The sequence below is a fragment of the Anolis carolinensis genome, chromosome 5 (genome assembly GCF_035594765.1).
Source record: "Anolis carolinensis isolate JA03-04 chromosome 5, rAnoCar3.1.pri, whole genome shotgun sequence".
NCBI lineage: Eukaryota > Metazoa > Chordata > Lepidosauria > Squamata > Dactyloidae > Anolis > Anolis carolinensis.
The window spans coordinates 34,894,994-34,905,893 of record NC_085845.1 but is presented as its reverse complement, the minus strand read 5'-3'; the positions used below and the strand labels follow the sequence as shown (position 1 = coordinate 34,905,893).

Genomic DNA, 10,900 nt, shown 5'->3' with positions numbered 1-10,900 from the left:
ATTTGTAAGCCGCCTCAAGTCCCTGCGGGGAGATGGAGGCGGGGTATAAGAATAAAATTATTATTGTTGTTATTATAATTATTTTATTATGACACAGCAAACAAGATAGATATGCTGGATTTCATATCACAAAATCACAAGTCGAACACTTCCCAAGTGTCTAGGACTGTGTGATGTATTTTCGGATGATGCGCGCAGATCCCAGCAGGGTGGCCTTCTGCAGTTGGCAGATCGTAATTTTGTCAATGTCTATTGTTTCCAAATGCTGGCTGAGATCTTTTGGCGCGGCACCCATTATTATTATTATTATTATTATTATTATTATTATTATTATTATTATTATTATTATTTAATCTTCAATAAACTGCTTTCCTGATTTAACTTGGACTGGAATGTACAGAGGTGCTTCCTGCCCTGGAGTACAACACTGAGGCTGTTAGGAATGGTGGGAGATGAAGTCTAAAATTCCTGGAGGGTTGAAGTTTGCCCATGCCTGTGCTGGACCACAAGTGAGGAAACTCAACTTTTGGCAGACTCAGTGCCTGGAAGATGTAACGCCCGGGAAGGCACCTCCCTTCAAGAGAGGGCTCAGAGGCTCCCAATGGAAGCGGAGACCTTGTTCCCAGGCTTGTCCACCCCTCTCCTCCACATCCCTTTCTCCGCCGGTCCTTTGGCGCAGAGACCGGCCCCTTTCTCCTCTGTGAAGGCAGCAAGGGCGTTGCTGTTGCTCCCTCCTTCCTTGCTTCCTCCCTCTCGCCTCTCCATCCCAACGAGGGGCGCTGCCTTCCTTCCTCCTCCTCGGATCCACGTGGGCGCTGGGCTTAGCAAACGCCTTCCTTTCCTTCCAAGCGCCCCAAACCCTCCGTGGCCATTGGAAGAGCACAGGGAGGCGAAGGGATGCCTTGGCGTGGCCGGCACCTTGCAGCGGATCCCTGTGTGTGAAGAGATCAGAGGGAGGAAGGCTCGGAAGGATTCGCCTTCCCGTTCGCCTTCCTTCCTTCCTTCCTTCCTTGGGAACAGAGAGGCACCTCCGTCGGCTCCACCACTTTCTTGGAAGAACCTCCTCGGTCGGACTCGCAGCATCAGCGATCACCGCCTAGGTGTGAGGAAAAGGAGGAGAAGGAGAAGCCGGCTGCTTCCTCTCCTGGTTGGCCTCCCTGCCTTCCTTCGCAAGGGTTGCCTTTCAAGGTTGGAGGCGCCTCGCTATGTCCGGCAAGGGCAGCAAGAGGAGCCGCGGGCAGAGGCAGCAGCAGCAGCAGCAGGGGAGAGTGACCTTCCCCCAACAGCAAGAAGAAGAGGAGGAGGAGGAGGAGGAGGAGGAAGAAGAGGAAGAGGAGGAAGGCGAGGAGGGCTCCGGCCCGCGGTCCCGCCGGGGTTGGAGGGGCGTCAACGGCGGGCTGGAGCCCCCTCCGCCTCTCAAGACCCCTCTGAAGGACATGTACGGCGGGTTCCCGCCCTCGCCCATCTTGGGCACCATGTAAGTAAGTGGGGAAACCAGGCTGGGAATGGCTGCTTTGGGGGGGCCAAGGAGAGCCAAGGAGCCCTCTTGGGTCTCAAAGGTTGGGCGCTTTCCTTTGTGGAGACCAGTTGCGCCCCCTCTGTCCCCGAAAAGACCGCTTAGGAGCCGAAAGTAGCCAGGACTCTTGGTCGCCGTCAAAGGGAACAACCACCCTGCTTGACTAGCAAGGCGCAACTGAGGAGAGATGCGCTCTGAGAGGCAGGCATCTTTAGAAGGATTTTGGGGGACCTCTCTATTGTGCAGGCATGGGCAAACTTCGGCCCTCCAGGTATTTGGGACTTCAACTCCCACTATTCCTAACTACCGGTGAGCTGGGTTGCTGTGAGTTTTCCAGGCTGTAAAACACAAGCTGAATGTGTAGCAATGCTTCTGTGTGCATTTACACTATAGAATGATGGCAGTTTGGTACCACTTTAGCTGCCTTGGCTCACTGCTAAGGAATTCTGGGAGTGGGATGCTGTCAGTTTTCCGGGCTGTATGGACATGTTCCATAAGCATTTTCTCTTGACAATTCGCCCACATCTATGTCAGGCATCCTCAGAGGTTGTGAGATATATTAGAAACTAGGTAAGGGAGGTTTATATATCTGTGGAAGGTCCCTGGTGAGAGAAAGAACTCTTGTCTGTTGGAGGCAGGTGTGAATGTTGCAATTGATTACGTTGATTAGCATTGATTAGCCTTTCAGTTTCAAGGTCTGGCTGTTTACAGCCTGGGGAATCCTTTGTTGGAAGGTGTTAGCTGGCCCCAGTTGATTCATGTCTGGAATTCCTCTGTTTTTCTGAGTGTTGTTCATTATTTACTGTCCTGTTTTTAGAGTTTTTTTTTTAATACTGGTAGCCAGATTTTCTTCGTTTTATGGTTTCCTCCTTTCTGTTGAAATTGACCACATGCTTGTGGATTTCAGTGGCTTCTCTGTAGTCTGACAGTAAAGACAAAGATCCACCCAGAGGAAAAGTGTTCTTATTATACATCATAGGGAAGCTGATGAAGAAACACAACCTACAAACTATCTACAGACCCACCAAGAAAATCCATTAAATGATACGTTCACCAAAGGACAACAGGGATCCTCCCACCTCTTCAGGAGTCTACCGTATCCCATGCAGCTGTGGATAAGTCTACATAGGGACCACCAAACGCAGCATTACCTAAACATGAATCAAGGAACATGAAAGGCACTGCAGACTAACTCAACCAGAGAAGTCAGCCACAGCAGAGCACTTGATGAACCAACCTGGACACAGCATATTATTTGAGAACACAGAAATGCTGAGCCACTCTAACAACCACCATGTCAGACTACACAGAGAAGCCATTGAAATCCACAAGCATGTGGACAATTTCAACAGAAAGGGGAAAACCAAGAAAATGAACAATATCTGGCTGCCAGTACTAAAAAAAACTCTAAAATCAGGACAGTAAATAAAGAACAACACTCTGAAAACAGGAGAAGTCCAGACAGGAAAAAAAAATCAGGGGCAGCTAACACCTCCAAACAAAGGATTCTCCCAGGCAGGAAGTAGCCAGACCTTGAAATTGAAAGGCTATTCAATGCTAATCAAGGTGATTAATTCCAACATTCACACTTGCCTCCAACAGACAAGAGTTCTTTCTCCCACCCTGGACCTTCCACAGATTTATAACTTCACTTAGTTGCCAGCAAACCTCACAACCTCTGAGGATGCCTGCCATAGATGTGGGTGAAACATTAGTAGAGAATGCTTTTGGAATATGGCCATACAGACCGGAAAACTCACAGCAACCCAGTGATTCCGGCCATGAAAGCCTTTGACAACACAGCAACAACCCTTCTTGACTAGCAAAGCGCTGCTATGAAGAGATGTGCTCTGAGATAAAGCTGGAGAGAGGCAGGCACGAGTGATAGTTGCCCCATCTTTAGAAGGATTTTTGGGGACATCTGTATTGTGCAGGCATAGGCAAATTTTGGCCCTCCAGTGTTTTGGATTTCAACTGCCACAATTCCTAACAGCCTACTGGCTGTTAGGAATTGTGGGAGTTGAAGTCCAAAATACCTGGAAGGCCGAAGTTTGCACATGTCTGATATTGTGGGATGAATGCATTTTGACACTGCTTTGAACCCTCAAAGCACAATGCTATGGAACTGCAATGTGAGGCACTCACATTTTTTGGCAGAGAAGGTGAAACCAACTCCCAGGATTCCAAAGCAGTGAGTTCTTCAAGTGGTGTCAAACTGCATTGCTTCCACGGTGCACCCATGCTCTTTCTTTTCCAAATTGGATGAGCTTGGTTCTCAATTGGCCCCATCTATGCTGAGCATTTATTGCAGTTCCAAAGTGCCCAGGGTCACCCACTAGATTTTCATGGCTGAGCAGGAATTCAAATCCTGGTCTCCAGAATCGTAATCCAACACTCAAGACCACTATACCACACTCACTGGCTCTCAATCTAGCATTATACAGTGCTAAATATTTCATAGATAGCTTTCGAGTTAAACCTGTGAATGGCTATTGGCTAATTTGACACCCCATGTTCTAACAATAAGTGATTATACAAACCACAGAGCGCTGATGCGCATTAAGGACTTTCTTTCACTGTGGGAGTTTGTTGCCCGGATGCCACAGTTTGAAGGTAACTTTGAACTGTGTTAAATGGTCAGTGTAGATAGGGCCAATGTTATACTGTTTTTGTCTCCAGAACAGAATTGTGCTACACATCTGTCAATAGAACTTTGGACATTAACTTGAACTAAGTGTGGGTTTTTTTATCCCCACTGTGCACAAGCTGGATGTGTCCACTTAGCAGTGCTTCTGTGTGCATTTACATTATAGAACAATGGCAGTTTGGCACCACTTTAGCTGCCTTGGTTCACTGCTAAGGAATTCTGGGAGTGGGATGCTGTCAGTTTTCTGGGCTGTATGGCCATGCTCCAGAAGCATTCTCTCCTGACATTTTGCTCACATCTATGGCAGGTATCCTCAGAGGTTGTGAGGTATATTGGAAACTAGACAAGGGAGGTTTATATATCTGTGGAAGGTCCAGAATGAGAAAAAGAACTCTTGTCTGTTTGAGTGAATGTTGCAATTAATCAATTTGATTAGCATTGAAAAGCCTTGCAGCTTCAAGGCCTGGCTGATTCCTGCCTGGGGGAATCCTTTGTTGGGAGGCGTTAGTGATTCCGGCCATGAAAGCCTTTGACAATGCAATCCTGGGAGTCCCTGTTTGGTGAGGCACCAGCCCTTTTTGGCAGAGAAAGCTAAAAACCCTGTAAAAGTACAACTCCTGGGATTATATGGCATTGAGCCATTGCACTCTAAAAGTGATGTCAAACTGCCTTCATTCTAAAGTTCCATTCCACTTTGGTTTTCTTCTGCATTTCCTGTAGGTGTGTGTTTGCCGCCTTCTTCTAGAATTTCTATATCCCCTTAATTGTATTAATTGGCACAGTTCACTTCTCTTTCATACACCCACACAGCCATTTGTTGCAGTACAAGTATGTAAAGGGAGACCTTTCAGCTGGAGCGCACAATAGCCCGCCTTAGAAGGTGAAATTGGCACCTCCTGCCAGTGTTCAAAGGAATGGGTTCATATGTAACTGCAGGAAGAAAAAAAAGAGAAAGTGCTGCTCATAAAGAAGGAGTGGGTCAATCATCAGTCATAAGGAGAGAACGGGATTTAAGGTTCTTCCAAGTGCTATTCGGCAGTAAGGTGTCCAAAGGAGCACCAGATCACTTTCTCAAAGTAAATAATGTTGTAAAAAGTCACCGTCCATACAACTCCCTGAACATACCCAATCTTGACTAATTTTATGAATTAAGACAGACCTGGTTAGCATTGTTTTCCCAATGAGAATGTTGTTTCCCAGTGGGAATATGGTCTCCCAGTTGGATTAGAAAAGAATCCTACCTAAAACACTTGAGTTGACAATAATGAGCAATATGAACCAAAGATCTCATTCAGTATAAATCAGCTTCCTACATTCCTAGAATATAAATTTATAAAACAAATTAAAATATATTTCAAACTGTATTGGTTATTTTAGTGCCATGGGCCTTCTGATATTGCTGTCCAAGCTGTAAGAGGCAGAGATCCACAGGATAATCATATTTTTGGAAGGTTTTTTTTGGATGACCACTCTGATTCATGACTTGGATCTCTCACTGGCACTGTTATCTTCCAAAGCTGCTGGACCCAAAGCAAGGCATGTTCCTCACTGATGAATGACAGCAAGGACATTTGGAAAATGGAGCACAGAACGGGAGCAAAGAGTTGCAGAGTTGTGATTTCCTATAAGTGATCGTGAATAGTGAAGATTGCGGGTTTGGTCTGGAGGCACTCTCCTAAATATAGATGTCAGGGATCAGAAAAGTGAAGGATGTAACTAAGGGAATTGTTCATGGAGAAAACATGACTGAACCCTTGTAATGAGATCTCTTTTTTTTTTAGAGTTGAAATGAGAGGCTAGAAGAGGTTGCTTGGTGTGATAAAAACGGATTGTGTTTCACTGGAATGGATGTGACTTCAAAATATTGAGGTCAGGGTCAGTTGGCATGTAATGAAAGCAGGTGGCAGGCATAATTTGAATCGGGACTCACTGAAGCTTGGAGCAGATGAAATAATAATTGAGGGTTCCTCAATAATTGAAAAAGGACATGATGTCTCCCCTTTTGCTGTTGAGTAACCACAACTAGATCCTATACATCTTGGATTTGAAGTCAGAAGAAGTGGCCTTTTGACAGTTGCGAAAATTAGCTACTGGTAGTCTTTTATTAACGGTTCTTAATGCATTTATACTTAATAGTAAGTTTTATGTAGTTACTCTCAGGTTAATGGGTAAAGGTACATACACCCTAACATTGCAGTAGATTTCTTACCTTTTCAGTTTGTCTTCATTTGCAAAGCAGAAAGCACAAGGCAGTATAGTTGGCTCTCCATATTCACAGATTTTTGTATGGATGGATTTGAAAATATTCCAAAATCAATAAATTGTAATTCCAACAAGGAAATCTTAATTTTGCTATTTTGTATACAGAAATTGTTTTATTACACCATTGTACATAATGAGATTTGAGCATCCAAATTTGAATATCCATGTGTTATCCTGGAACCAAACATCAGTGGAGTACACTGTGTCTCTCTGTGTGTGTGCACGTGTGTATATACACACACACACACACACACACAAACATTATGTAACATTTGTCAAAACCCTTCAGCTCCCCCAAGGAAGTTAGGGATAGGGACTCTGCAACACCTCCTGGTTTGTTTTGTGAAGCATTTCTCTTTCCAAAAGCCTATTAAAGATATCATATATACTTGAGTATAAGCCGACTCAAATATTAGCCGAGGCACCTAATTTAGCACAAAACACTGGGAAAACATATCGACTCGAGTATAAGATGAGGGTATGAAATGCAGCAGCTACTGATAATTTTCAAAAATAAAAATAGATACCAATAAAATTACATTAATTGAGGCATCGGTAGGTTAAATGTTTTTGAATATTTACATAAAATTGTAATTTAAGATAAGACTGTCCAACTCTGGTTACCTACGCATATACCGAGTATAAGCTGACCCGAATATAAGCTGACCAGGACCCTCACTCGAGTACAAGCTGAGGGGGGCTTTTTCAGACCTAAAAAGGGCTGAAAACTAGGTTTATACTTGAGTATGTACGGTAAATAAATTCAGAGATAGGTTATAGAATTGGAAGCATTCTGACCAATTTCTTTTTCAGTGCCAGGAGCTCAGCACCATAGTTTACCTGTTTTAAAAAAACCTTTAAAATAGATTTCCTATTTTATTCTAATGAGAGTTACACTTGCATTAAATAAACATGAAATCATAATAAAAAAGAAGCAAACGAGAAGCTTCTTCTTTGTTCACTCCACTTTGATACAGTTAGTGGAAATGTCTAGCACCTTTTAATATCCTGCTGAATATATTTAATTGACATTGAAAGCATTTATTTAATAGAAACAGATGAGTCAGGGGTGTTTCTTTCAGACTGCTAGAATAGATGCCGAGAAGCTCCAGTTTCTGAGTCAATTCAGGTCTTGTCTTGTGAGCTGATGCATTAATGTTGCTCTTTTGCCAGTAAAAAAATTAAATAAGTTATTTTTCTTCCAAAGCTCTTTTATGTTTCTGGGTGGCCAAATCCATTTGTCAAAGTCAGGAATGTCACTTTGGCAAAGAAAAGAGGACAGATGGAATCTAAAGGTAGATTCGAGTTTTCAAGCTTAACTGTTGCAAATAGAGCAGTGCTTCATTTTATTTGTTTTTCAGACTGGAAGCCTCTGTATGAGTTTCATAGATCCCAGGGATAGATAAAAATGTTTCCAAATATTTGTAGTTCTGTAGGATATCCTATCCAAAATATCCACAAACAACATTAAATAGTGGCTTTTGCATATGGGAAGCTTTTCTCCTGAATCACAACAGTTGAATTTCTGAGAATCAATGCATGCAACATTCAAGTCAATTGTATCATGCCATGCTGATTTTCTTTTTGTGACCATGATAAAGGAAATATAAGTCAGGCTATCATTTTGCTGTGAGGATGCATATGATATTTATTACATTTCATATACTTCTTGCACATATGACCAAAATATTAAAGTCTGCCGATGTACAAAATTACTTGTGTTAGGTTGCTGTGGATTTTTCTGGGCTGTATGGTCATGTTCCAGAAGCATTCTCTCCTGACATTTTGTCCACATCTATGGCAGGCATCCTCAGAGCTTGTGAGGTATATTGGAAACTAAGCAAGGGAGGTTTATATATCTGTGGAAGGTCCAGGGTGGGAGAAAGAACTCTTGTCTGTTTGAGGCAAGTGTGAATGTTGCAATTGACCACCTTGATTAGCATTGAGTAGCCTTGTAGCTTCAAAGGAGGAAACCATGAAAATGAACAAAATCTGACTACCAGTATTTTAAAAAACTCTAAAATCAGGACAGTAGATAAAGAACAACACTCAGAAAACAGGAGAGTCCCAGACAGGAAACAATCAGTGCCAGTTAACACCTCCCAACAAAGGATTCCCCCAGGCAGGAAACAGTCAGGCGTTGAAGCTACAAGGCTAATTAAGTTGGCCAATTGCAACATTCACACTTGTCTCCAACAGACAAGAGTTCTTTCTCCCACCCTGGACCTTTCACAGATATATAAACTTCACTTGCCTATTTTCCAACAGACCTCTCAACCTCTGAGGAGGCCTTCTATAAATGTGGGCGAAACGTCAGGTGAAAATGCTTCTGGAATATGGCCATACAGCCCAGAAAACTCACAGCAACCCAGTGAATCTGGCCATGAAAGCCTTCAACAACACATTTACATGTGTTGCTTTCAAATTTTACTCCCTTCTTGTTTTTTATTCATTTATGTTAGAGAGAATTTAAAGACTTATGAAATTCCTATAGGATAGTATACATAGTAAGAGAAGGCTCTCTAGACCCTCACAGTCCAGCTTATGCTGTTGCATAAGAGAAGAGAAAGACCAACAACCTACCTATTCTCCTTTGATATTTCTCCCTCCAGCATTATTTATTTATATCTTTTTTCCCGCCCAGCTATTAAAGATGGCTTACTAAAGTTAAAACAGGATAGGAATTAAAATGCACATCAAAAATCAGGACCAATTAAACTATCAGTAGGATTGAAAGCAAATTTTAAAAGCATATCTGCTAAAAAGCAGCAAATATATAGGATTCAGGACATTATTAAAAGGTTCTTTCCCCATTGGACTGTATAATAGGCTCCAGGCCAGAAGGTGAGGCAAGGACATTTCCCCATCTATTACAGGAGTTTGATACTCCAGTGAGGAAGCATTGCTTTTATGTGTGCCTCCAGCTCACACAAACATCACTTGTCTTCTCTCTTGATAATGCTGGAACATAGCCAGCTTGTAAAAAATTACACCCACGGTGGCACCATTTCTGATTGATCACTTACTTGGTAGTACACAAGGCCACCCTTTACCACCTGCCTATTGTCCAGGATAGTATTGCTTGCTCTCATTTCCTTTTTCTCTCTCATTTGGGACATGTAGGCCTAAACTCTGAATAAAATCCCACATTATCTGCTTTGAACTGGAATATATGGCAGTGTGGACTCAGATAATTCAGTTCAAAGTAGGTATTGTGGGATTTTCTGCCTTGATATTCTGGGTTATATGACTGTGTGGAAGGGCCTTCTGATGAACCAGGGATGTAGCTACTTTGGAGATGAATGGGTGGCAAAAAGAAGCCATTGCGTCTCCAAATGAGAACTCTTCCCCTTTCCAAAATGTAGTTCCCAGTTTTCTAGCATTGCAGAGCAAGACACTGAACATTGTTCACTTAGAATCATAAAATCCTAGAGTTGGAAGAGACTTTGTGGACCATCCAGTCCAACTCCCGTCAAGAAATAGGAAAATCGCATTCAAAGCACCTCCGACAGATAGCCATCCAGCCTCCGTTTAAAAGCTTCCAGAAAAGGAGTCTCCACCACTCTCTGGGGCAGAGAGTTCCACTGCTGAACAGCTCTCACAGTGAGGAAGTTCTTCCTAATGTTCAGGTGGAATATCCTTTCCTGTAGTTTGAAGCCATTTTTTCCGCATCCTAGTCTCCAGGGCAGCAGAAAACAAGCTTGCTCCCTGTGTTGTCAAAGGCTGTCATGGCCGGGATCACATGATTGTTATATGTTTTCTGGGCTGTATGGCCATGTTCCAGAAGTATTCTCTCCTGACGTTTCACCCACATCTATGGCAGGCATCCTCAGAGGTTATGAGGTATGGAGAAACTAAGCAAGGAAGGTTGTTCCCATCTCCCTATGACTTCTTCTCGCATATTTATACATGGTTATCATCATTATTATTTACTGCATTTATATACCACTTTTCTCACCCATGCGAGAATTAAAGCAGTGTACATCAAATAATGGTAAGATTCAATACCGACATACATACAAAACCAAAGCACGATATCCACAAGAATCACGTATAACTATCAGTTAAAACCATTAAAATCATATTAATATAAAACATAAACACTTGGATAATTAAAATAGAATTAAAATATCTTAATATTAACATTAAAATCACGTAATCCAGAATCATAATCGAAGGACATTCCAATTGTCAATTGCACATATTTCCTATTCACAGTACCACATTACTGAACAAAGGCTTAGTCCTATAGCCTTGTCTTTACGTTCTTTCTGTGGGCCAGGAGGGGGGACACTGATCTGATTTCATTGAGGAGGGAATTCCAAGGCTGAGGGGTCACCACTGAGAAGGCCCTGTCTCTCGACCCGGCCAATCGTGTCTGTGAAGGGGGTGCGACCCAGAGCAGGGCCTCCCCAGAAGATCTCAACCTCTGAGATGGTTCATAGAGGGAGATGTGTTCAGGTAGGTAAGCTGGG

General features: G+C 42.9%; 1 protein-coding gene across 2 annotated transcripts in view; it reads left to right on the top strand.

The window, feature by feature from the left end:
• The first annotated feature begins 868 nt into the window (after positions 1-868).
• The window catches only part of trpc3 (transient receptor potential cation channel subfamily C member 3), an 86,960-nt gene continuing 76,928 nt past the window's right edge, over positions 869-10,900 (top strand). The window contains exon 1 of one of the 2 annotated variants that reach the window (XM_008112056.2): positions 869-1,477. In XM_008112056.2, coding sequence (XP_008110263.2) covers positions 1,206-1,477 — 272 coding nt within the window. In that variant the 5' untranslated portion in view covers positions 869-1,205. The remainder of the gene's footprint in view (positions 1,478-10,900) is intronic. The other variant, XM_003221771.3, reaches the window with a different exon arrangement.